This window comes from Lygodium microphyllum, chromosome 30, assembly GCF_053477565.2.
Source record: "Lygodium microphyllum isolate KBCC chromosome 30, Lygodium_microphyllum_v1.1.10, whole genome shotgun sequence".
Lineage (NCBI taxonomy): Eukaryota > Viridiplantae > Streptophyta > Polypodiopsida > Schizaeales > Lygodiaceae > Lygodium > Lygodium microphyllum.
In genome coordinates this window covers 43,082,592-43,108,666 of record NC_141164.1, presented here as the reverse complement: position 1 = coordinate 43,108,666, position 26,075 = coordinate 43,082,592, and the positions used below count along the sequence as shown (strand labels likewise).

The 26,075-nt window shown below is 43.5% G+C and overlaps 1 protein-coding gene across 3 annotated transcripts; it reads left to right on the top strand.

Moving 5' to 3' along the window:
- On the top strand, nt 1–25,749 carry LOC148009790 (uncharacterized). Of its 3 annotated transcripts, XR_015689665.1 has the most exons (6): nt 179–248; nt 22,530–22,598; nt 22,674–22,704; nt 22,799–22,905; nt 22,988–25,024; nt 25,264–25,749. XR_015689665.1 is itself a non-coding variant. In XM_087672552.1 (4 exons), exons 1-4 carry the CDS (start codon nt 107–109, stop codon nt 24,863–24,865), a joined length of 2,196 nt encoding a protein of 731 aa, XP_087528678.1. In that variant the 5' UTR covers nt 1–106; the 3' UTR covers nt 24,866–25,171. The 3 variants fall into 3 exon arrangements, 1 of the variants encoding a protein (XP_087528678.1); XR_015689664.1 differs by lacking the exon at nt 22,674–22,704 and having other exon boundaries at nt 1–248; nt 25,264–25,747; XM_087672552.1 differs by lacking the exons at nt 22,674–22,704; nt 25,264–25,749 and having other exon boundaries at nt 1–248; nt 22,988–25,171.
- Nucleotides 25,750–26,075: the final 326 nt, after the last annotated feature.

Below are 26,075 nucleotides of genomic sequence, written 5' to 3'. Positions count from 1 at the left end.
GGGTTGCCGTCACATTTTTTTTTTCTTTCCCACCAACGTCAACAACCCTTCTTTCTGAGCTTTCTCCGCCTCCACTGGACTGCCTTATTTTTGCGTATCGATCGCCATGGCCTTCTCTTCCAGGTCATCGAGTATATTGAGGTCCTGTCTTAGTCGTCTTTACGGGCGACACCAAGAGCAGCGGCAGCAGCTTGCCCATGGAGCTCGCTTCATGTCATCAGCGCCTTCCTGCAAGCTATTTGTCGGAGGTAGTGTCGTACTCATTAAAACCCTAATCATCAGGTAAAACAGACCCTGCTGCTTGAAAGAACGAACATCAATTGTTTATGGTACAATCATATGTTGGTGTACGTCAAGCTTTCGTACTATTGTCGGAGACATGGGAGTGCTTTCTTTCAGTGCTCCATATTTAAATGAAGTAGAGATTCTAAGTTCACGGACTTTAGCTTCCCTAAGACTGCACACTTCGACCATAGCTGTCTAATCTAGACAATTATTATTCTTGTTGAACGGGATACAATGTAGCACGATAGCGAAGCTCAAGCTAGATCTATTGCTAACAATGTGCCAATTTTAAGTATAGCAAAATTCCACCGCACTTTTCTATCCATAGAACTTGTTTGGACTCCAATGTCTTAGTCTTTGATGTATTACATACTTGGAATTTGGTAGAAGATAACATGGAGAGAGAGAGAGAGAGAGAGAGAGAGAGAGAGAGAGAGAGAGAGAGAGAGAGATATGATGATGAAAGAAGAATATTGCACTGATTGAAGAAGAATGTTGACACAATGGGGATGGATTGATTAGTCCCTGTAGGCAGCCCAAAGCGTTAGTGAGGACACCGGATTAGGCTGATGACGATGGCAATACACCAAGCATAGAGAGTTGGAGTGTGTGCTTGCAAAGGGAAGATTGAAGATTGTAGAGTGTGTGTGCCTGCAAAGGGAAGATTGAAGATTGTAGAGTGTGTACAAATGGAGGGTGTAGCTATAAATAGTAAAAGTACAAAAAAATTGGTTGACTTGATCTTCAGGAGGTTGTAAATGCTGGCTGATCAGGATTAAATGCTGGTCATTGAAGGAAAATGCTAGAAAAAATAGGGGAGATCTTGGAAAATGCCCATATGACAATGACAATGTTTGGCAGATGTAGGGAGTAGATTATGGAAAGTAGTAATTGGCCTAGGAATGTACACAGGAAGCTGACCTGTAAAGAAAATGTACCTAAACTGCCAAAGCTCCTTTGTCTTCGTTAGACTCTAATGAGAGCTCACAACCAGGAGATGACAGATTGACATAACTAACGTAGGCAAGCCAATGCCTCCTCTTAGATCCTGGGAGTGTGTGAAGACCTAACAATCTCATGTGATGAAGCATAGAAGTCTGGGGCAAAGGCTTCTTAAAGAGATTAGTTATGTGTTTCTCCGTGGGATAATAGGTCACCGTTAACTTGGAATCCACGATTTTCTCTCGAATATAGTGGTATTGAACCTCGATATGCTTTGTGAGCATGAAACACATGGTTCTTTACTAGAGTGAGAGCACTTTGGTTGTTGACACGTAGCTCCATAGGTCCAGGTTGAGGAAAACCAATCTTTGTCAACATGCAACAAAGCCAAACTGCCTCCGTAAGAGGAAAAGAACACTCAGGCTGAGGAATAGTTCCATTGATAATGTACCAAAATTACTTTTGCACAAATCAAGCTCTCATCATAGCACTCCATATAAGATAGTTAGGTCCATGTAGCTTATCATGTGTGAAGTGCATGGAGGAGCCATAGGGAGGGGAAAAGAAGAGAAGATAGAGAATAGAAGGTATACGAAGAGGGAATACAGCCAACCAATAGCAAAGACTTCACAAAATGAGAGCTCATATGTAGTGTAACTAGAAATCTAATAAAAAACGAAGGCCAACTATTGCAAAATGAAGAAAAACTAGTCAAAATTGCTAGAAATAGCAAAAATGATGTGTACAAATAGTCGCCCAGCCATGGTTAGGAGTAGAAAATAAAAAATGTAGGGTGGTGGAGCATTGAATGCAGCAAACTGATGATTGTAGGTTGAAATCTAGGCGCAGGCTGAAAACACAAGTTGCTAGTTTGAAAAACGTAGACTTGATCAGCAGGGGGAAGAAAGATATGTAATTAGTAGACAAGACGCAATAGGAACCTAGATCCTGCAATCTGATACCATGTCAGAAGTGGTGTAGCAATGGAAGTATGGATAATTGCTGAAATACACAAGACAGAAGAGAAAATAAACAGAAAAACATTGCAAAAGAAGAGAACTCAGAGATATGCTTGGGAAATGGAGTCCATATATCAAACATGAGTGTGACGTGTACAACAGTAAGTTACTTGCTGCATGGACTAAAATGCCGAACCCGTATGGCATGCACAAACTCACACATAAGGTGGCAATCCCACTAACAATACCAATGCCACAACAAAAGAAGAAACATCTAGCTGAGTGTGAATAAGCCATATGAGAGAGCCAACAAGACATCTATAATGGGTGGCATTTGGAAAGGGAGCTTTGGCGGCTAAAAGCTTGTTGGACTTTGGGTCCATGGGGCAAGAAATCGGTTGACAACCGGCCATACCAAACTTCGAGAGAAGTTTGGTAATGTACCTGTACTGTGAAATAAAAATGCAATGTGCCATCTGATAGATCTCCAAGCCAAGGAAGAAATGGAGGATCCCTAGATTCATCATGTTAAACTCCTATTGTAAAATCTCTAGAGTATGATCAACCTCTTGAGTAGAGGTCCCAGTAATGATAAGATCATCCATTTACAAGATGAGCAAAACACATTTGTCACCCTCAACCTTGAAGTATAAATTGGAGTCATGAGTTGATGGATGGAAGCTACTCTATAGAAAGAAGCAATCAATCTTGTGGTACCAAGCACGAGGAGCTTGCTTCAGGCTATAGAGGGCCTTCTGCAATCCGTAGACATGGTCATTCTCCCCTTGCACAAGAAAACATAGAGGTTGTGAAACACAAATCTCCTCTTGAAGGACACTATTCAAGAAGGTAGACTTTACATCCATTTGATGAACGTGCTAGCAATGGTGGGTTGCAAGAGCCAAAATAAGACAAATAGTAGACATCCGAGCCGTAGGTACAAAAGTCTCAAAGTAGTCCAAACTTGCCCTTTGAGTAAAACCCTTGGCTACAAGCCTAGCTTTGTGCTTATCCAAGGAACCATCTACAAGGTACTTGGTCTTATAGACCCACTCCACACCTATCACCTTGTGCTTCGGAGGATGCATAACCAATTTCCTAGTTTGATTATACTCGATAGAATCAAGCTTCTCTTGCATGGTCGGAGGATGCGGAACCAATTCCCTAGTTTGATTATACTCGATAGAATCAAGCTCCTCTTGCATGGTCTGACACCAAATATCCTATGCAAGATCCTCTTTAATTGTAGTAGGTTCACTGGCATGAAGAATATATGACATAAGAGTGTAGTTTCACAAAGTGAACTAGTCTACTGGGCTTGTAAGTAAACTGATTTGTGTGGACCTATAGGAGGAACACGATAGTGAGAAACACTTGAATCTTGCATGAATTGTCAGTACCAACGAGGAATTTGAATAGGTTTATCCTCCTATAAGGGAGACTGAATAGCCTTTGGTACGTGTAATACACATGTTTGGGATAGATACTTTTTCTCACCAAGGGAAGGTAAATCCTCTTCGTTTGAAGAAGGCTCCCCTTTGACAGCTGATTAGACGTAGAAGGCTTTGGAGGGGAGGTTGAAGGGGGGAAAGTATGCGACAAAGTAGTAGTTGCATTTGTCAAAGGTGTGGTAGGGAAGTCAGAGTAGAGGGTGGAGGAGGAGGGAGAGGAGCCGAAGATAAAGAAGGGATACTAAGAGGCAACTTGGAATGTAGTAGAGGAACTAAGGTTGGGGGAGGATCAGTTGATGACTAAGAATCACTTGCACTAGAACCATCAATAGGATTCTTGGAGGTCAAAGCCTCGTCGAAGATTACATCCTTGCTCACCTCAAGCTTTCGTATTGTCGGGTTGTAGAGTCTATAGCCCTTCGTGGTAGTGTTGTAGCCCATGAAGATGAGCTTTTGGGATTTCGAGTCAAGCTTCGTCTTCCTCTTCTTCTTATCCGCATGGACAAATGCATCATATCCAAAGATGCGGAAGTGAGACATGAAGGGCATTTGACCAAAGAAAGCCTCGTAGGGAGTCATGTCCTGTAATGTAGAAGTCGGGGAATGGCTGCGGATGTAAAACGCAGTAGCCATCGACTCACCCCAAAGGGTATGAGGAAAATCTCGATGCTCCAACATTGATCGGGCCATCTCTAGCATGGTCCAATTTGCACGCCCTACCACACCATTTTTCGATAGCGTGTTCGGATGGGTATACTCCACCCAAATGTCGTGATCCTTGCAAAACTAAGAAAAGAGGTTAGAAATGAACTCCCCACCATGATCTGCTCATACTCGACAAACTTTGAAGGTATTTTGTGTCTTCACAAACACCTTTCACTCGCCGAAATTGAAGTACGCCTTGCTCTTGTACTCCAAAAAATAAGGTCACACATAACAATTGAAGTTGTCTATAATCAATATTAGATACTTGGCCTTCCCAAGGTAGACCATGCTCATATGTTCGCAAAGGTTGGTATGAACCAATTCAAGTGGAGTAGAAGCTCTCCAGGTGCCAACCTAGGAACGAGGTTAACTATGCTGCTTGCCCCTCAAATAGCTAGGGCACAAGGTGTAAAGACGGAAATCAGGAAGTCCCTCCACCATCTTATTTCGAGAAGCCTATCGTATAGCAGCAAAATTTAGATGACCATAATGAGCATACCAAAGCAGCCAAGTTCATGGGAAGACCTCGCGGCTAAGGTTGTGAGTGTCGTTGATCCCATAAGGTTGCTTGGTCCATAGAAGTCCCATTTGCTAGATCCTTCTTAGGACGGGGGATAGAATCTGAAACAAGAGCACAAAGATCGAAGGTGTCGAGTATGCACTCCACCTTACATGACCACAACGAATAGTTGAAACCATCAAGTTTGTCTTCTTTGGGTAACAAAGGCAAGACATGCACTTGCATTGAGGGTATTGATGATGATGTCTTCACTTCGGACGGAGCCTTTTGTGATAGATGAATAGAAGGGGGATGGGTGCGAATGGGGGACTCCTCTTGCCGACTATAATTGCGAATATCACGTCTCGCTAAGAAGAGTGTTTGGAAAGAAGCTCCTTCGAGTCATCGAAGCTTGTGAATTGGTAAGACATCTTTGATATTGTAATCACCTAGAAAGCCCTGTTTAGCAAAGGAAGGCTGCCACCTGGCACCAGAAGGGGTCGCTTGCACCAAGAGGCTGTCGCCTATGCTAGAGAGTTGTCACCTGTCCCAAGAAGTTATTGTCAGAACACATATTTGCATTTGCTGCAAAATGCAGAAAGTTGGAGCCGGTTGATGTTTGGACTATTGAGCTGAAATATGCATTACTTGCTGATTAGCCTCTTAAACAGCCCCAAAACACACTAAAAATGCTCTTTTAGAGTAAAACCCTAAAACGGGGAGCGATTCGAGAGAGTTCAATGGAAACCCTAAAACGGGGAGCGGTTCGAGAAAGTTTAGTGGAAACCCTAATTTTTGGGGTGTCCTTCCACATCTATAAATAGATAGGTTGCTCCCATCCAGCCCCATCATCCTTGTTTGCAGGTTACACTAGCCCACACACCCTCTGCTGCTGTTGGCGTCCAGTTTCCAGCCTGCAGCCCGCCTCCATCTGCTGTCCAGCCATCATCATCTGCAGCCACATCGTCTTTAGCCTATCCATTGCTGTAGGCGACAGCTATCAGCTGCTGGCGACTGCTCCAAACTGTCCCAGACTGCTGTTCAGCTTGCTGTCCATCATCTCTAGGGTCAGCCAGCCTGCGTTTTCAGCATTGCAGGCCCTAACACTCTCAGACACTGTTTCAGCCTGCTGTTCACAGCAGATTGTGCACAGTTTCCAGCCCTCGATGGGTGGTACACTGTTGCGTTTACCGGTTTCCAGCCTCCAGATTGCTGCGTTTTGGTGACCAGCCTGCTGCCATTCACTATTCAGCACTCCCACACTCCGACAGGTGGTCATAGACTTGGGATCCGTCCTCGGTGGATGTCACACTCCGACATTGCTCTGCCCTTGAGCATAGTGCACACTCTTACATTCATTTACAGCATTCATTTACTTCAGAGTTGTGTTCTCTCTCTCCCTTCTTCTGTTAGTGTTTGAGTTTTGAGTTTTGCGTTTAGGGTTTGAGTTTTAGGTTTTACGTTTAGGTTGGAGTTTTGCCCTTTGTGTCTGTGTCTGTGTCTTTGTGTTTCTGTTGTGGTCGTACACTCTATGTGTCCTGAGTGCAAACCCTAGCAGTCTTCTTAACATGGTATTAGAGCCGATACTCTTGTAAAGAGTATCCTGCGGATATTGTTGAGAGCTAGTCTTTGTGCAAGGCACACAATACGACTCGTAACCGAATCACAATGTCCCAGACACCTTCTTCTCTAGTTCCTATGATGTCTTATCAGGCTTCTCCACCATTGGAGGCCCTGAGACGGCATTATGGACTCGGTGAGGAGGATGACACTCCACCTTCACCAGATTTTACTAACATGACAGAGGACTTTGAGGAGTACTATTGCAACAAGTACGGTGATGTTTACACCCCTCCTACCAGTTTTGCTACCACATTCGGACCGCTTGGAAAGGTTGGCCACCTCATCGATCATGGAGGACATACGGCATTCGGAACGTCTGGCAATCCATCTTCATCATCTCCGCCAGGTCCAATGTCAGGTTTGTACAATTCTTTTGTGTTGCATGAATCAAAACCCTCACGTGTTTCTTCTTTTGAGGCTTTGCGTATGTGAACTTCAATAGAGGGGACTTACGAAGCAGATGAAATTTAGGTACATCTACAACTTCTGTTTCATTTGAGCATATTACACACACTTTTCACTTCCCTCCCATCCCACCCTCTTCTATATCACACCTTAATCATCTCTCATCATCTTTTCAAAATCTTGGATTATACTCCACATCTGTATCACACACCCTAGGGGTTGGATCTACCATCTCCGCTCCTAGCACCTTTTCCTTCTCCACCCCATTCTCTACCTCTTTGCTCCATGGTACTTCGTTAAGGGGAATGCCACCCTTTAACACAGTGCCTCTCACCTTTCAGCAAATGAGCAAACCCATCACTCCTGGGTCAACTGTGATGGGCATCCCCCTCACTATTCCTAGCTTCACATCTCCCATGACTACTCATACGTAGGGGTTGCCATCCTCAGCTTATGATGCATCTTCACACTCTCCTTGGGTTACACCTACACAGGGATTCCCGTCTTCTGCTCCCCTTGTTCCCATCCCACCTCCTTGGGTTCCTCATGTGGCTACTATGCCCATGCCTAGTCAGCCCATCCCTATCTATGGATCCACCTTGCACACTACTCGCATGCCTGGTGGGCACTCTGGGGCCCATTCCCAAGTGTACTTCACTCCCCCATCCTACCCCCACTACACTTTTTCACACTATCTATCTCTGAGTACTACCACTCTTGTTGCAACGGCCAAGAATGCCTTCACGGATAAGACACACTTTAACAGGTCAAATTTTACTACTTGGTCGAATTTCATGCAACAAGTGCTGGAGTCTTAGGGTCTTTGGGACCTTGTTATTGGTCTAGAGCCTATGGCAGATCCTCGACTAGCTTACCTTGACTACATCCGTCAATGGAGAGTTCGCAATGCTACAGCCAATGTTGAGCTGATGCAAGGATTGCTTCCTGAGTTTCACTCTCAGTTGCAGCACTTCCCACTCGCGTTAGAGCGTTGGAGTCACCTTCTCGACTGCTATGTGGCTCGTGATCGTACTCGGCGCATCAATCTCGACTTTAAGCTTCAAGAGTTCTCTCTTAAGGAAGGGGATGATGTGAAAGTCAAGCTGGCTGACTATAGGCGGTTACTTGCCGAGTTCGCCACTACTGGCTCTTCAAATTCAGATGATGATCAGGTTACATTCTTCTTGATTAAGTTGCCCGCAAAATACTTCAATTTCATTCAACACATCATCTTCCAACCTCGATTGCCAACCTTCTACGAGTTTGAGTGCCAGTTCTTACGTTACGCAAGGCTGCACGATCAAGTCCACAAGAAATTCTCATCACAGCTTTATTCAGATCAGAGGGGGTTGGTTGCTTCTTCTTTTGGAGGGCAAACCACCAGTGGCAAGAACTCGCTAGATGCGAAGGCAAGCCAATCAAAGGGTGACTCCTCTTCCTCCGATAGAACCAAAGAATCAAGACCTATCCGGCAACAACTCCCTAAGAAATACCAGTTTTGCACACATTGTCAGAGAGCATGCCATGTGGACGAGGAGTGTCGCTCCAAGGCCCAAGGTCTTTCACCTAAAAAGCCTTAGCAAACCACTGCGACTTCACAGTCCAGTGGGGCTACGCCTTCCGCTGCTGCCCCATTTGCTTCTCTAGCCCCCACAGCGATTGTTGGACATGTGGCACCCGGCCAGCCTCAGCGGCCATCCTTCTCTACTCCTGAAGGTTTGGTTGATTGGTTTGTAGGTTCCGATCCCGTTGCACTTCATGCATCTATCTCACCTTCCTCCCCACCTCGTTAGGCGTTCCCTTGGCAGAGCCCTGCTACTGGATGTACGCGATGGTGGCCACCTTCTTAGACTAGCATGTCTCTAGGTCCTTTTGGATACCCTAGGTCAGTCTAGCATTCATTTTTCGCACTCTTAGAGTCGTGCCCATAGGATTTTTGTATTCCGTTGCATTTACTCACACACACATACACATTTGCATCTTTGCACTTATTCCTTCAGTTAGCTTTTCATTTTAGTTTAGTTTAGTTTTTGAAGTATCTCACTACAGACCTCTGTGATTGTAGACTTTGATCTCCTTTGCAGGTTTTGTTTTCAGTGTAGGGCTAACATGCAAGTTTGCCCAATCCTACCTGGACTGGAGACTTAGGATGTGCGCTGTTTCTTTATGGTTTCATCATCCTGGGAGTTTTGCTCTTCTACCAGTATGGAGGCTTTTCCTCCTGAGGCGGATCGTGCAGTATCTCTCTTGATGCTATCATGGCGGTGACTTCTACCTAGCTCTTCCATCTGGGATGCTTTCTCCTCCTCTTCATTCCTTATGGTTCTCGACATCCCACAAAGATCGACATCAAGCTCCTCTTCCTTCTTCGGCATCTACATCCAGGTTGAGAGGGGGTTCCTACCCTTCTTGGTATTCTACAGGCTTCAGCACTTTGTCTTCGACATCGGCTTCTCCCTCCTGTTGTACCTTACCCTTTGCATTGCATGATTTCATCATTTTTGTACTAGGGCACTTGGGCACGTGAACAATTTTTCCATGAGGGACACTGTCCAAGTGGCACCTGCTGCATGAGCATTCTTTAGCATGTAGCATACTTTGCATCTCATTGTGCAGAGCACCACTTGAGCGGATCTTAAGCTGTTTTCACCGGCGGCTGTTGTTACCACACCATCATCCTTCTTCATCACATGGATACCTCATCACCTATTTTTCCTCGTCATCGATACCGTGAGTGGATGGGTTAGCTTATACTGTTTTGTGATGTGTTGGGTGTATCCTCCCTACTTTTGTCTTTTGGGTCACTATTACTCAATCGGTTGCATTCCATAAAATTTACCACACTTATTCAAAAAAAAAAAACACACAAAGTTCAATGTCATTCCATCCATCTTTGTAGGACTTGGTAGGCCATTGGGCAGCTGATGTGCACACTTTGTCCGATGCCTTGTCCTCTCTGGGGTGACTACTTGGATTCCCTTGGTAAGATAACCATCGCCTTTGTAGTCTTGGTAGGCCACTGGGCAGCCGACATGCACCCTTTGCTCGATGCCTTGGCTGCTTTGGGGTGGGACACCTTGGGGTACATAAACATCACCATGGCTGGCCTAATCTTTCGGCTGAGTTTTAGGCCTGAGAGGGGGTGTTGAGCTAAAATATGCATTACTTGGTGATTAGCCTCTTAAACAGCCCCAAAACACACTAAAAATGCTCTTTTAGAGTAAAACCCTAAAACAAGGAGCGGTTCGAGAGAGTTCAGTGGAAACCCTAAAATGGGGAGCGGTTTGAGAAAGTCTAGTGGAAACCCTAATTTTTGGGCCGCCCTTCCACATCTATAAATATACAGGCTGCCCCCATTCAGCCATCATCCTTGTTTGTAGGTTACACCAGCCCACACACCCTCTGTTGCTGTTGGCGCTCAGTTTCCAACCTGCAGCTCGCCTCCATTTGTTGTCCAGCCATCATCGACTACAGCCATATCATCTTCAGCCTGTCCATTGCTGTAGGCGACAGCTCCAAACTATCCTAGATTGTTGTTCAGCGTGCTGTCCATCATCTCCAGGGTCAACCAGCTTGCGTTTTCAGCATTGCAGGCCCTGACACTCTTAGACACTGTTTCAGCTTGCTGTTTACAGCAGACTGTGCACAGTTTCCAGCCCCCCAATCGGTGGTACACTGCTGCGTTTACCAGTTTCCAGTCTCCAGACTGCTGCGTTTTGGTGACCAGCTTGCTGCCATTCACTATTCAGCACTCCTACACTCCGACTGGTGGTCACAGACTTGGGATCCATCTTCGGTGGACGTCACACTCCGACATTGCTCTGCCCTTGAGCACACTGTACACTCTTACATTCATTTATAGTATTCATTCACTTCAGACTTGTGTTCTCTCTCTCCCTTCTTCTGTTTGTATTTGAGTTTTGAGTTTTGCGTTTAGGGTTTGAGTTTTGTTCTCTGTGTCTGTGTCTGTGTCTGTGTCTGTGTTTCTGTCGTGGTCGTATACTCTGTGTGTCCTTAGTGCAAATCCTAGCAGTCTTCTTAACATGGACAAGGTCGCGTGTTCCTAAGTGATGTTGTCTGGTCTATGGAAGGGTTGATTGGGCTCTGGACCATGTGTATAGGCTGTTAATGCAATAAATACAGGTTGAAAATCTGCGTTTTGAAGATTTGGCTGCTCCTCTGCGATGAAAACTTACTTTTTTGCTAGAAACCTCTAGATTGTGTCCTCACTTAGGTGATGAATCATGATACCATGTGAGAATGCGCAATAGAAGAGAAACACGGGGGGAAAGAGAGAGAGAGAGAGAGAGAGAGAGAGAGAGAGAGAGAGAGAGTATTGCACTGATTGAAGTAGAATACTGACACACGGGGATGGATTGATTAGTCCTTGCATGCAGCCCAAAGCATCAGTGAGGGCACTGGATCAGGCTAATGACGATGGCAGCACCAAGCATGGAGTGTCTTGATCTAAAAAAAAGCTCAGTTGGTGGTCATCTCTTGTAGGATATCTCTTGAGATGTGGAAGAAACTCCAATTTATGTACTGGCATAGTTGCTAAGAAACATGTTTCCTAACACTCTAATACTTTCACAAACACTACGCTTCACTCGATGCCTCACTCGTAATGGCTGCTTCACAAGACTTATGCCATAGTCATCCTATAAATCCATGCTACATCACAAGACTTGCGGTCATGACCATTCCAAAAGTTTTGTTAGAGATTGGCATTCCGTGGACACAGTTTTAGATCTAAGCAGTTTGCAGCAGTTTCTCCAGGCAGTGCACGTGGATTCAGTCCGTATAGTAGGCATTAGGGAGCGCAGGTGCCATGTGGCATAGTTGGCGAGTTTGCTGCAGTTGGACAGTGCAGTCGGATAGTTGTTGTCCAATCGATTGCATTAAATGCAGCCGACCTGCATTATTTTTGGCATTTTTCTTGGTCTATTTATTGGCCGTGATTTCAGCAGTCTCCAACAGTTGTTCTCACAAATTTCAGGCTAGAGATGGTGGGGATTGCCCTCGGGGGTGACGGAGACTAAGATCTTCGAGATGGAGACACACAGATATTTTCTCTGCTCCCATGTATATTTCTGAATCCTTATACAACATTCTTTATTGTAGATTTTCTGCTTTTCATTGTCTCTTTCTGTCTCTTTCTCTCTTCTCTCTTTGTCTTGGTCATTGGCTTCCGCATTGCTTCACTTTGACATGGTATCAGAGCATTAAAGGACTGACCTAGTGCCGGATCCATCAGAAGAGGAGATTTTAGCGCGGCACAATGCTGTGTTTTCAGTGTACAAGTGCGAGCAGAAGGGCTGCGTATCAGAACAAGGCTGAGGCTGTTGAGCTAAAAATGCAATAGCTTTACTAAAACAGCCCCAAAACATGCTTAATTAATGAAAAAAAGTTGTTTATTTAAAAGAAATGCGTCCCATAAGCACAAACCCACTTGGGAGGGCCCAAACTTTCTATAAATAAGTAATGCTGTCCTCCATTCAGCTCTCAATCTCGTTTTTGCAGATTTCAAGTATTTCAGCCTGCTGGCCATACCCCGGATGCGGAGGACATCGCGATCCAAGCTAGCCATTGCTGTCTACAATAGTCTGGCATCTATTTTCAGCACACTGTTTGGAGTTGATTTCAGCATGCTGATTGCTACTGCTAGTTTTTCTTGCGTTTTTAGTCTTTCTCTCTCTTGCAGCCTGTGTTTGCTGTTTTCTCTCCTATAGCCAGCGTTTTGTCTTTCTCTCTCCTGCAATGTTGTCTACATGAGATCTAGCCTTTCTTGGCTTTGTTTATTGGTGTTCGATATTCGGAGGTTGCCTTGCTGCTATTCGAGATCCGTTCAGAGTACGACATACTCTCTAGCTCATTACCCCTACCTTGATCCCTGAGATACAAGAGTTCAAGGTTCAGTATTCATTCACTGTGTTCATTGTCTCTGAGTCACCCTAACCTTAACTATGTTTTTTTATCAATCTGCGCTTTGTCGTACGATTGTTATTTGTGTTTCTGTGTTAGGGTATTTCTTTACATGGTATTAGAGCCCGATACTCTCTAAGAAATCTAGTTCTTTGATCTGAGAGCTCTTTGCAGAAGCAAGAACAATAGTAGGTTCAAATGACTTCGAACACAACACCAATTCAGTCTCTAGAACCAACTATGGCGAGAACTGAGCGAGAGTGGGTAGATCAGCTTGCTTCACAAAGTTCCGACATGGTGGAAGACACTTTTGACCACATAGAAGAAAAGCTATACAAACTGTCCACTGAAGAATATCATGTGATCATGGCTTTTAGACAAAAGAAGATTGAGAAGCTCGATTGAAGGATTACCCTTCAAAAGAAGCTACGCAATGAAGGTATGCATGAATTTCTCTCTTCAAATATTGCGCATAAATCTGATGATATAGCAAGGCTGTTGAGACCCCTATTAGGGATGGGCCCCCTTGTTGGAAAAAGAGAAGCGGAGTATGTTCCATTCTTTCATCCTCTTTTGTCCACTCTGGTGCAAGATACTTTAGATTCATCTTTTGTTTCTTCTTCTTTTACTTCTTTTGCTTTGCAATATACTGGTAGAAATCATGAGGAAGAAAGAGTATAGTCCGTTGACTACAAAAAAGGTTCTCTTGAGGACCAATCCTTGTATGTTAACACACGTCGTGGGGTTTATAGGAAAAAGCCAGGTACATCTTTTTCTTCTCTTTCTTCTTTTTAATTTTCTTCTCAAAATCAGAATAAATTTGGTGTTTCTATTTCTACATTGCATGTTGCATTATTATAATCATCATGTCATTTTCAATCATTAAATGGTAAAAATGAACAAAATGCATCTGTACCTTTCACACCACAAATTCAAAACCCACCCATCCCACCACATTCTTTCGTTGTTTTTGGACTTCCATTTACACAAGTTACATTCTCTTTTCACCCACCTTATGTTGCACATCACACCGCATTAGGGGTTTATGGAGGCATAGGCATCGTCTTTTTGACCTCATTTTTTTCTTAGTTGTGTGGTGCTCCACCTTCTTCTCACACACTTTTGGGATCATTGCAACCTGGGTATCCCCCCCAGTCTCTCCCAAGTGTGGATCAGTTGGTACCACAGCTTGCCTCCATGGCATTACCTAGTGGACCTTCTGGTCATTCTGTTGTGCCCTAGCTGAACTTTGGACAAGGCTTCCATGTCCCAATGCCTCCACCTCCATCGGCACCTTATGGAAACATTCATGTTCTAATGCCTTTGCCTCAATCAGCACTCATTGGATACTCAGCCTAATTCTGCCTACCCACCTCTTCCCCTTACTTTTTCCTATCAGCCAACTCCACTACCACCCTTAGTCAGATGGTGTTCTACCTTTTTCTCACACACTTTTGGGATCATTGCAGCCTGGGTATGCGCCTAGACTCTCCAAAGTGTGGATCAGTTGGGACCATAGCTTGCCTCCATGGCATTACCTAGTGGGCCTTTTGGTCATTTTGTTGTGCCCCAGCCACGAACAAGGCTTCCATGTTCCAGTGCCTCCACCTCCATCGGCACCTTATGGAAACATTCATGTTCCAATGTCTTCGCCTCAATTGGCACTCGTTGGATACTCACAGCCTAATTCTGCCTACCCACCTCTTTCCCTTCCTCCTTTCTATTAGCCAACTTTACTACCACCCTTTTACCCTCCCCATCCATCTTTACCTCACTTTCTCGACACCTCATGGTTCTACCTCATCTTTAGCTGAGCATGCATTCAATGACAAGACTCGTTTCAACAAGACAAACTTTACCACTTGGTCGAATCTGATGAGACATGTCCTTGACTCACAGAACCTATGGGATCTTGTGTAGGGGTTGGAACCCCGACCCGATCCCGTACTTGTTCCATATGAGGTCGTCCACTTATGGAAGGCTAGGAATGCCTCCGCTATTGTTAAGCTTGTCAATCAGGTGCATTTAATGCACAAGTTAGTGAATATGCGACTGGATGAGTCCAAGCCTGCAGCTGAGCACTTGAGTGCATTTACTGGTATTTTAAATCAACTCAAGGATGCTAATTTGGATTTTGATGATAAGTTGAGGGCGATCTTTCTGATCATGACACTACTTGATTCTTGGGAGACCTTGGTAGTTTCTCTTAGTAATAACCCCAATCTCTTATATGATAGAGTGAGGGGTTCAATCTTGAATGAAGAAATTAGACGTAAGTCTAGTGGAGAAGGCAGCAACTCATCTTACAATGTTAGAGGTAGGGTTGAAAAGAAAAATGCAAATGCTGGACAGAGAAGTAGAAGCAAGAGCAAAGGAAAGGAAAAGAGTGATGTTCCTTGCTATCAATGTGGTCGGAAGGGCCATAAGAAGCCTAATTGCAGATACTACAAGAAGGAATAAGAGAGAAAGAAGAATGCAGGAGACAAAAAGAGAAAAGAGGATAAAACAGATGTATCTGAGGCAGCCAAAGGCAAGGAAAAGGCCAATATGACCTCAGTGTAGTCATATAGAAGCTCTTGGATGTAGAGGCTGATGTACTATGTGCAGTAGATTATGATGCTCTTGTATGTCACATGTAGGATATGCAGATTAAGGTTGATGTGATTGATGCACTTTTGTCAGTTGATGATGGTATTACTTAGACTTGGATTGTAGACTTTTGTGTCTCTTTCCATATAACTCCTTGTGTGGAGTGTTTTGTTATATTCAATGTAGGCAGTTATGGAAAAGTATATCTTGGAAATAACCATGCTTGCAGCATTGATGGGATAGGCACTGTACACTTGTCTTTGGATAATGGGCAAGAGCTTGTGTTGAAAGATATTAGATATGTTCCTGGTTGTTAGATGTTAGCATTGAAGAGTTAACTATCTGTTGGATAGCTTGACTTGCATGGTTACACTACACTGTTTGGTGGTGGTTTGTGGAAATTGAAAAAGGGTTCCATGTTGATTGCAAAAGGAACCAAGAAGGGCACTTTGTATTGTTTGCACTGTAAAGCTTTGAATGACAAGTTTCTTGTAGTTGCTGAAATTGGTTGTCATTTGGAGTTGTGGCACAAGAGATTAGGACATATGAGCCAAAAAGGACTTGATGTCCTAACCTCTTTGAAGAGGGTTGATGGAAAAGGCTCTAAACTTGATTTTTGTAATGACTGTCAGTTTGGAAAGCAAATGAAAAATTCCTTTTACTCGGGTGTCTCCTGTAAGTCCAATGTCTTGGACTTTGTGCATTCTAATGTATGTAGTATGCCCATGAAATTGTTGGGTGGTGTTGCATATTTTGTCTCCTTTATTGATGATTGTTCCAGGAAGATTTGGGTTTATCTGTTGAAAAAGAAAAGTGAAGTGTTTGCTGTTTTTAAAACTTTTCATTCATTTGTGACCACTTAGACAAGTAGAAAGCTAAAATGCTTGAGAATTGATAATGGGGGTGAGTTCACATCTATTGAGTTTAAGTCTTTTTGTGGCTTGCATGGAATCAAGAGAGAGCTTACAGCTCCTTATAGCCCTTCTGCAAATGGTGTGGGTGAAAGATACAATAGGACTTTATGTGAGAGAGTGCGGTACATGCTGTCCATTGCTAATCCCCCTCATGAATTTTGGGGAGAGGCACTTAAAACCGCGGTTCACATTTGAACCGCTCTCCAAACAGGTCCTTAAATAATGGCATCCCTGAGGAGGTTTGGTCTAGCAAATTGGCCTCATATGACCAATTATGGCGGATATTCAGTTGTGATGCTTTTATGCATGTTAGAGATGAGCTGAGGAGTAAATTTGACCTGAAATCCACCAAAGGCATTTTCATGGGCTATGGTGATGAGGGTGAATTTGGCTATAGAGTGTGGTTACCACAGTCCAAGAAAATTGTTTGCAGTCGTAATGTTGTGTTTAATGAGGCAAAGTTGCTGAAAAGTACTTTAGCCTCTGATGAAGACATGAAAAAGGTCAAATTTCGGAATTTGCAGCTACCTATTACTTTAAATGATGAGCCTCATGATGCTGTATCACAGGCCGAAACTGATGATCCGCCAGTTATTTTTGAGGTAGATGATGATAGACAGCAAATAGAAGCACAAGGAGGTCGTGGACAACAAGATAGACTTGCTGATTATGAAAATGCAGGTGCTGGAAATGAAAATGAAGGTGCTGTACAGCATGAACAGCATACTGAAAATGGCTTACAGCAGCCAATAAATGTTGAAAATAGTATACCTCCTGATGTAGACCCAATTCTAGAGAATGTAGATCATTGGGTATGCAGGTCTACACGCTTAAGAAGGCAGCCACATAGGTATGACCCCTCTTTGCACTATGTGATGCTTACAGATGAGGGCGAGCCTTTTACATATAAAGAGGTCAAGTTATGCAAATTTAGCAGTAAGTGGGAGCTAGCTATGCATGACGAGATTAAATCTCTGTATGCTAATGAAACTTGGGATCTTGTGTTGTTGCTCAAAGGAAGAAAGCCTATTCCAAACAAATGGGTTTACAAAGTAAAGACAGCTGATGGAAAACCCAAGTACAAAGCAAGATTGGTTGCCAAAGGGTATGCATAGAAGGAAGGGATTGACTTCCAAGAGGTCTTGTCACCTGTTGGGAAGATGACCACTCTACGTGTGCTTTTTGCTTTCACTGCTATATTGGATTTAGAGCTGTACCAAATGGATGTGAAAATAGCTTTTTTGCATGGTGACATTGATGAGGAGATCTATATGAAACAGCCCGAGGGTTTTGTAGTTCCTAGAAAAGAGCAATTGGTGTGTAAACTAAAACGCGGCTTGTAAGGGCTGAAGCAAGCACCACGGCAGTGGTACAAAAAGTTTGACTTTTATGCTCTCTCATGGGTTTGCACGCAGCCCTGCAAATCATTGTTTGTACATGAAAAAGGATATAGATGGCAACCCCATCATACTTGTTTTGTATGTGGATGATAAGTTGCTAGTCGGAAAAAGAAAGACTAGCTTGGATGCTCTCAAAGATCAGTTGAAATCAGCTTTCTCCATGAAAGATTAGGGGAATGTAGAGTATATATTGGGCATGAGGATTCGTAGGGATAGAACACAGAAATTACTGTTCTTATCTCAAGAGAAATACATTGAAAAGGTATTGGACAGATTTAACATGACTGAAGCTAAGCCTCTTGGTGTGCCCTAATCTCCATATCTTAAGCTTAGTAAAGCCAACAGCCCAAAAGGTGATATGGAAGCCAATGCTATGAAGGGAGTCCCTTATGCATCAGCTTGTGGCTCTCTTATGTATGCTATGGTCGCTACTCGTATAGACATTGCTCATGCATTGGGAGTTGTTAACAAGTTTATATCAAATCTTGGCAATCCACATTGGGAGGTTGTGAAGTGTATTCTTCAATATCTAAATGATACACAAAGAAAGTGTATTTGCTATGGGCAGGGTGCACTTAGTCTGCAGGGTTATTGTGATGTAGATATGGTAGGTGACTTGGACACCCGTAGATCCACTAGTGGGTGTGTCTTTACAATTGCTGGCGGGACCATTTCTTGGTGCTCTAGGTCGCAGAACATTGTAGCACTAAGTACTATTGAAGCTAAATACACATCAGCTACTAAAGCTTCTAAGGAAGCTATATGGTTGAGCTGACTTGCAGAGGATCTCGGCATGTCTATGAGTACTCCAATGTTGGGATGTGATAGCAAGAGTGCTGTGTATTTGGCTAAGAATGCTATGTATCATTCACACACAAAGCATATAGATGTGCGATATCACTTTATCAGACAGATTTTGGAAGATGGTCTAATCACATTGATCAAGAATAAAACATAGGACAACCCTGCAGACGTTCTTACTAAAAGTCTAAGCAAGGCTCAGCATGAGCATTGCATACGACTAGTGGGAGTTGGTTAAAGGTTCACTTCGAACCTTTAAGTGGGAGGTTGTTGGGATGTAAAGGTCCTTTATTCACCTCCTTGTATACATGTATATTATTTAGTTGTACATGTGAATGCACCCTTATGTGCCCCAACTATAAATACATTTTATTCTTTGTGTATCTACACATTGTTGGTATACCCAAATCAATCATACTCTCTTTCAGTCACTCTTGCACTCTTCTGCTGTTGAAGATCTTTACACTTCCCGATAGCCACTCACAACAAATACTAACCGTGTGCTATTTCATCAGGGATGTATGACGTATTGGGTGTAAAGTCCCTTCATCTCCGTGTATATAGTTATATGGGTGTGAACACATCCTTATTGTACCCTAACATATAAATACATTCTTTCATTCTGTGTACCATCACAATTTGGTACACCTATCTCTGCGTTTACTCTCTCTAACTCTCAGCTCTGCTGCTCACGTCTCAATCTCGCACTCCATTGCGCACTCTCTTTCCTTCAAACTGGTATTAGAGCTTAAGGCTTTGCGCGCTTCTCATGACCACCAAAATGAGATGAGTAGTTGGCAGCTCACATGCAATAGTCAATTCGCAGGTGACACTGCAGCGTGTGCATGCGACTTGTTGCGTGGTGATGAATAGTCTAGGCGACAGTCGAGGGACTAGGCAGTAGGTCCAGTGTGACAGCAGGGATGGTAGTGGGCTAGTTGACGGGCGGCTGGTTGTAATAGGTGGCACAGGGTAGATGATTGGAGTTCGTGTCCAGCGTGAGGATTGGGGCCAGGCGACGACCAGGCGCTAGTAGACTCTGTTGCGCGATGATCGGGACTAGGCGCTGGCAGGCGATGACCAAATGACAACCATCGGGGTAGGGTCAACGGACCCCCCTTTTTTTTCGCTAGTTTCTTTTTAATAAAAAGAAATAAAAATTTTCTTTAATTTCAAAGTTACCCCCTTTCTCTTAACAAGGGTTCATGCGTTGGAGGCACAAAGCTCAGATTTGTGCAGATTTATGCCCAAAAATTTGGGGCTTTTCCAAATTTAGTGATGTTCATGCATAGTTGAGGCATCTACGTAAAAAATTGTAGACATTGTGCACGTTTAAATTGGGGATTTCACCAAATTTAGTTTTGAGTAAAATTTCTCAACATTGGACCCATAAAATTTGGGGCTTTTGCTGTATTGGTGAAATTTTGTTCAGCTGAGTTAGTTTAGCCGACATTCGTGCTCACTTGGACCTGGAAATTTTGGGGCTTTTGCTAAATTTGTGAAATTTTGCTAAAGTTGCCTGGTTTATGCTCTCGGGAACATGTATTAATGCAATTGGGGCAGATTTGATAGTGAAATTTTGGGGCTTTTGCTGAAATTTGTGGACTTTGGCAAAGTTGATGCGTGAAATGCACTTTGGGAATATTGCTGAAGCAATCTTGTTGTCATAAGCAGAGTGATTTGAGCATTTTTTAATCTCCCGCTTGTGTGATTTTGGAGAAATTGCAGAGATTTCTTGGTGTTTTGTGTATCAGAAGTTGATACGAGCATATATGTATGCAGTACTCATGTTGGGCAGCTCCCATTGAGTTGATGTGTTTCTGATTATTCATGTTGCAGCAGTCTTAGTGATCATTTGCAGATCTGGGATTGTTGTAGGTGTATTTTTTTTGGTGATATTATTGAAGTGGGAGTTACCTGGCAGTGATGTATGCTGAAATTGCAGTCATACTACTGAAAGTCATTTGTTCTACTGCTGTACATATACTTGGACTGAATCTCGCTATTATTTGCTGAAAATTTGGGCTGAAATCAGCTGGATATTTAGCTCATTTTTGCTGTCATAAATTGCAGCTTTGAATTTCTGGTGTATTGCTGAAAAATGGCTGCAAATGCTTCTAACAGCAGTGACACTAAATCCCTTTTTGAAATCAAGAGGTTTGATGGCATTGGCTTTGACTTGTGCAAGGATGATGCAGTTCCTAGTGCCATGAAGGGTATACCTTATGTATCAGCTTGTGGATCTTTGATGTGTGCCATGGTTGCAACTCGCCCTGACATTGCTCATGTAGTGGGAGTTGTTAGTAGATTCATGTCTAACCCTGGCAAGTCACATTGGAAAGCAATGAAATGTATCTTCAGATACTTGAAAGGTACACAAGAAAAGTGTATATGCTATGGAAAGGGTACACTAGAGTTGCGGGGATTTTGTGATTTGGACATGGCAAGAGATCTTGACACTAGGAAATCTACCTGTGGGCATGTTTTTACTTTGGCTGGTGGGGCTATCTCTTGGTGTTCAAGATTGCAAAAAATTGTGGCACTAAGTACTACAGAAGCTGAATATATTTCAGCCACAGAAGCTTCTAAGGAAGCTATTTAGCTTGGCCGTTTGGTCAAGGATTTTGGTATTTCTTCACGTACTCCAGTACTTGGTTGTGATAGCCAGAGTGCAGTATGTCTGGCTAAGAATGCCATGTTCCATGCATGTACCAAACACATAGATGTTTGGTATCACTTGATTCGATAGGTCTTGGATGATGGTCTTGTCACACTGACTAAGGTCAAAACCCAAGATAACCTTGCAGATGTTCTCACTAAGTATCTTGCAAAGGCTGAGCATGAGCATTGCATTCGTTTAGTGGGAGTTGGTTAGCTTAAAGATACCACTTCGGGCCTTTAAGTGGGAGGTTGTTGGGTGTAAAGTCCCTTCGTCTCTGTGTATATAGTCATGCGGGTGTGAACACACCCTTATTGTACCCTAACATATAAATACATTCTTTCATTCTTTATGTACCATCACAATTTGGTACACCTATCTTTGCGTTCACTCTCTCTTAACTCTCAGCTCTGTTGCTCGCGCCTCAATCTCGCACTCCATTGCACACTCTCTCCCCTTCATGACATACTATACCCATTGACCGTGATTGGATGGAACTAGATATAAACCCTAAAACACACACTCTTTATAAAAATCTCTCTCCCTCTCCATCTCATTCATTCTTTCTAGTTTCTACTTGCTTGACCTTTGGACTGTCTCTACTCCCTCAAGTATATCAGACTTCAAATGCTTGAAGAATATTTTGTTTTAAGTATAGACTTTAAATTACATGCAAATTGTTTTAAAATTGGATGTAGCATCAAACGTAGGTCCAATAATTATTAGTTAGACTAATATTGTACTAACATTAGGTAGTACTAAGTACTTTATGAAATCTTGCAATTTTGTTCACCTAAGCCATGGTTGTCATGTTCGTTGTAGTGATACTGGATCTCTACATGGCTCATCCTAGCATGAAATTCGGGATTTTGTGCCAAGGCTATACAACTCTCATCAAAATGCCAAAAACTATTTTAAGAGCTAGAAAATGCCAAAAACTTACGATTAATTAAGTGGCATTAAAATGTCTAATATATGTAATCTTTCAATGTCTTCAAGCTTGTAGTTACTCAAATTGTGTGGATATGCTCACCATTTACCAACCTTCACTTGTAAGTGGCTGTGATAATAAGTCTCCTGTTCATCAGACCATTTCATGTGGAAACATTTGATAGAGGCAATGCAAATCTGCCTCTCCTATTTTATGCTTGTAGGTATTCTTTTGTTGAATATGCTCACCCCTTCACCTAATTTTTTTTGCTTTCATAATTGGTTGTAAACTCTTTGTTGACTGGATCAATTCATGTTGAAAGATCTGATAGAGACAAGGCAAACTGCTTAGAAGTAAAAAATGTCTAGTTGCAATGATGATTGAGATTGCAGATTACTGTTATACTAGAAGGTTGAAACTTGAGTTGCCTCACTGGCTATTCAGGTATTGCATGGACAGTAAACGAGGATTCTCTGAGGCAAGCGTTTTCAGCACATGGGGAAGTTTCTGAAGGTAACATTTTCACAATATGACTAACTTTGAGACCTGCTCAATTATTTAACCACTTTTCCATGTTATTTGCAACAGTCAAAATAGCTATTGATGGAGAGACAGGAAGGTCTGAAGGACTGGATTTGTGAGCTATACATCTATTATGGGTTTTGAAGATGCTGGTCAAAATTTTAACTACTTTTCCATGTTAATTGAAACAGTCAAAATAGTTCTTGATCGAGAGACAGGAAGGTCCAAAGGATTTGGATTTGTGAGCTATACATCTATTACGAGTGCTGAAGATGCTGTGAAAAAGATGAACAATCAGGTTGGATCTGTGTTTTATCCTTTGAATGAGGCTTGGAAATTTTTGATTGGCTACGTATGTTTGATGTAAGCATCGTTTGTAGGTTCTTTCCGGGCGAACGATACGGGTAGATTATGCTGTTGAAAAGCCCCCTATGGGACGGGCATTTGGATCTTTTGGAACTCCCAGTGGGGGTGCAGGTCTGAACTCTTCCAACAGTGGCAGCACTTTTGGAGGGGAGAGAGTGTCATTTAGTGGAAGTGGCGGCAGCTCATTCAAAACAGACACACCTTTTGGAGGAGGTAGCAGCAGCTCATTTGGAGGGGAGACATCCTTTGCAGGAAGTAGCAGCAGCTCATTCGGAAGCTCTTATGGTAGTGCTGTGCAGAGTAGTGCCCAAACCAGCCCTGGCAGCAATGATACGACCGGATTTGACAGTGGGCCTTTTGGCCAGGACAGCTTTGGCAGTAGCTCGTATGGTAGTGCGCAAAGTAGCCCTGGCCATACCAGTGGCTCTGACTTTGTGACAGGTGGCAGAAGCTCGTCTGGCAGCCGTGGTCAAGATACTTTGGGCAGTGAGCCTTTTGGCCAGGACAGCTTTGGCAGTAGCTCGTATGGTAGTGTGCAGAGTAGCTCTGGCCGCTCTGGCTTTGTTGGGGGGGGCAGAAACTCTTCTGGCAGCCTTGGTCATGATAGTACGGGTTTTGGTGGTGAGCCTTTTCGCCAGGCCAGCTTTGGCAGTAGCTCAAACCAGAACAGTGCCCAAACTGGCCCTGGTAGCAATGATACCGCCAGATTTGACAGTGGGCCTTTTGGCCAGGACAGCTTTGGCAGTAGCTCATATGGTAGTGCACAAAGTAGTCCTGGCCATACCAGCATGGGTGGTGGCTCTGACTTTATGGCAGGTGGCAGAAGCTCATCTGGCAGCCTTGGTCAAGATGCTTTTGGCAGTGAGCCTTTTGGCCAGGAAAGCTTTGGCAGTAGCTCATATGGTAGTGTGCAGAGTAGCTCTGGCCATACCAGTGTGGGTGGCGGCTCTGGCTTTGTGGCAGGTGGCAGAAACTCTTCTGGCAGCCTTCGTCACGATACCACAAGTTTTGGTGGTGAGCCTTTTCGCCAGGCCAGCTTTGGCAGTAGCTCAAACCCTAGTGTGCAGAGTAGACCTGGCCATACCAGTGTGGGTGAGCCTTTTCACCAGGACAGCTTTGGCAGTAGCTCGTATGGTAGTGTGCAGGGTAGCCCTGGCCATACCAGTGTGGGTGGTGGCTCTGGCTTTGTGGCAGGTGGCAGGAGCTCTTCTGGCAGCCTTGGTCATGATACTACAAGTTTTGGCGGTGAGCCTTTTCGCCAGGTCAGCTTTGGCAGTAGCTTAAACCCTAGTGTGCAGAGTAGCCCTGGCCATACCAGCATGGGTGGTGGGCAGAGTAGCCCTGGTCATACGAACACGAGTGGTAAGCCTTTCAGCCAAGATGTGTCTGACTTTGGGGCAGGTGGCACCAGTAGCCATTTTAGGGAAGACTCCAGCATTGAGCCAGGGTGCAGGAGTTCCTGCGATGCAGCCCAAAGTAGCTCTGCTCCAAGCACAAACTCTTTCTTTCAAGTCAACTCTGATCCTGCATTAGACACCTTCTTTCAAGACACTGAGCAGTTCGGCCAGGATAATAGTTTGGATGATACTTTTGGAGGAGGCTTTGAGTTTGGCGAAGTAGACAACTCATTTGGTAGCCCTCCTGATAGTGAGACAAACAGCTTTGGTAGTCAACCTTCTGGGCATGACAGCTCTGCATTGAACAGAAGTCAGTTGGATGACATTCAAAGCAGCAGCCCTAGCGGTTCTCCATCACATAACATTCAAAGCAGCCACCCTACTGGTCATCCATTGCAGACTAAAACCAGCTCTGGCAGCAAGTCTTATGATATGGATATTGGGGGCATATCATTTGAACCGAAATTTGACAGTGAGTGGTTTGGATTCCGTTAAAAAGGGTGTGTGTTAATGTCACTCAAGAAATCATCTGCAACGGTATCTTGGCATCAACCATGGTAGCTAGTCAAACAAGTGGGGCACTTATTTTACTTGCGAGAACCTAGGGTAGACATTTGACACTGGTTAAAAAAATAGTGGCACAGTTTGTCTCAGGTGAGGGCAACTTTTGAAATTGTACAGTTTGCTGTTTTTTTGTGTATTTCAAGGAAAAGTGCTGAGCTTAGTTTGGAATTTGATGTCATTTATCTCATCTTTCAAAGAGCAAAGGATCCTTTTCTATATTACTCTCTAAATTATGTTCTGCACTTCTATATCTTGCATGTTTATATTCCAATTTTGTCAGTGCTCAACATCTTTCCTTCTAGTATGTTCTGAGTACCCCATACTTACAGGTTGGCGAATCTGGTGTCTAGAGCATGGAAATGGTAATGTTCAAAGGTCTGATAATAGCTCCCACCAGCTTCAATAACAGGATTCAAGCCATGTTCCTAAAGACTTAAGCCCTGCGAAATAATCAAATAGTGGTATGACATTGGCTAGACATTGCCAAATAATAAACTTATGAAGTGGATTGCAATGATGAACCTTTGTATGTTCCCATAAGCTGTCATAATTCGGAAGTTTGGACACAAAGAAAACCCAGAAGAAAAGATTCCCTTTTTGTTTTGATGACAATGCACAGGGCAAATTTTTGGAAGGAAGTTATTAGCTCTCTTAGTCTAGAGGAGACCTCTCAATTGGTCAACCTTGGATATGGTCGCTTGAGGATAAGAGCATCTCAATAGGGGATTTTTGGGCTAAAAAACGGGCCTTCTAAGATATTCAATATCAAAATATTTCCAAAAAGTTGGGGGAGATTGCGGTCAACAGGGTTTGCTTGTTGGATAAGGATGTTGCTAAAAAGATTCCTTTTCCTCTTAGGAAGGGTATCGTATCGCAAGGAATCTTGTGTGCAACATCCTTGTCCCACTTCCAAGCTCTATTGAGCCATATATCCCACTGCCCACTCCTTACACACTCTTGGTGACAAAACCTAGACAATCATAGAGAGAGAGAGAGAGAGAGAGAGAGAGAGAGAGAGAGAGAGAGAGAGAGTGTGTGTGTGTGTGCGCGCTCGTGTGTGTGTAAATCCTTTCTACATCTTCATCACCATTATCATCTTCATTTCAACCACATATCGTCATTAGTTTGGTTAGTGTTCTCT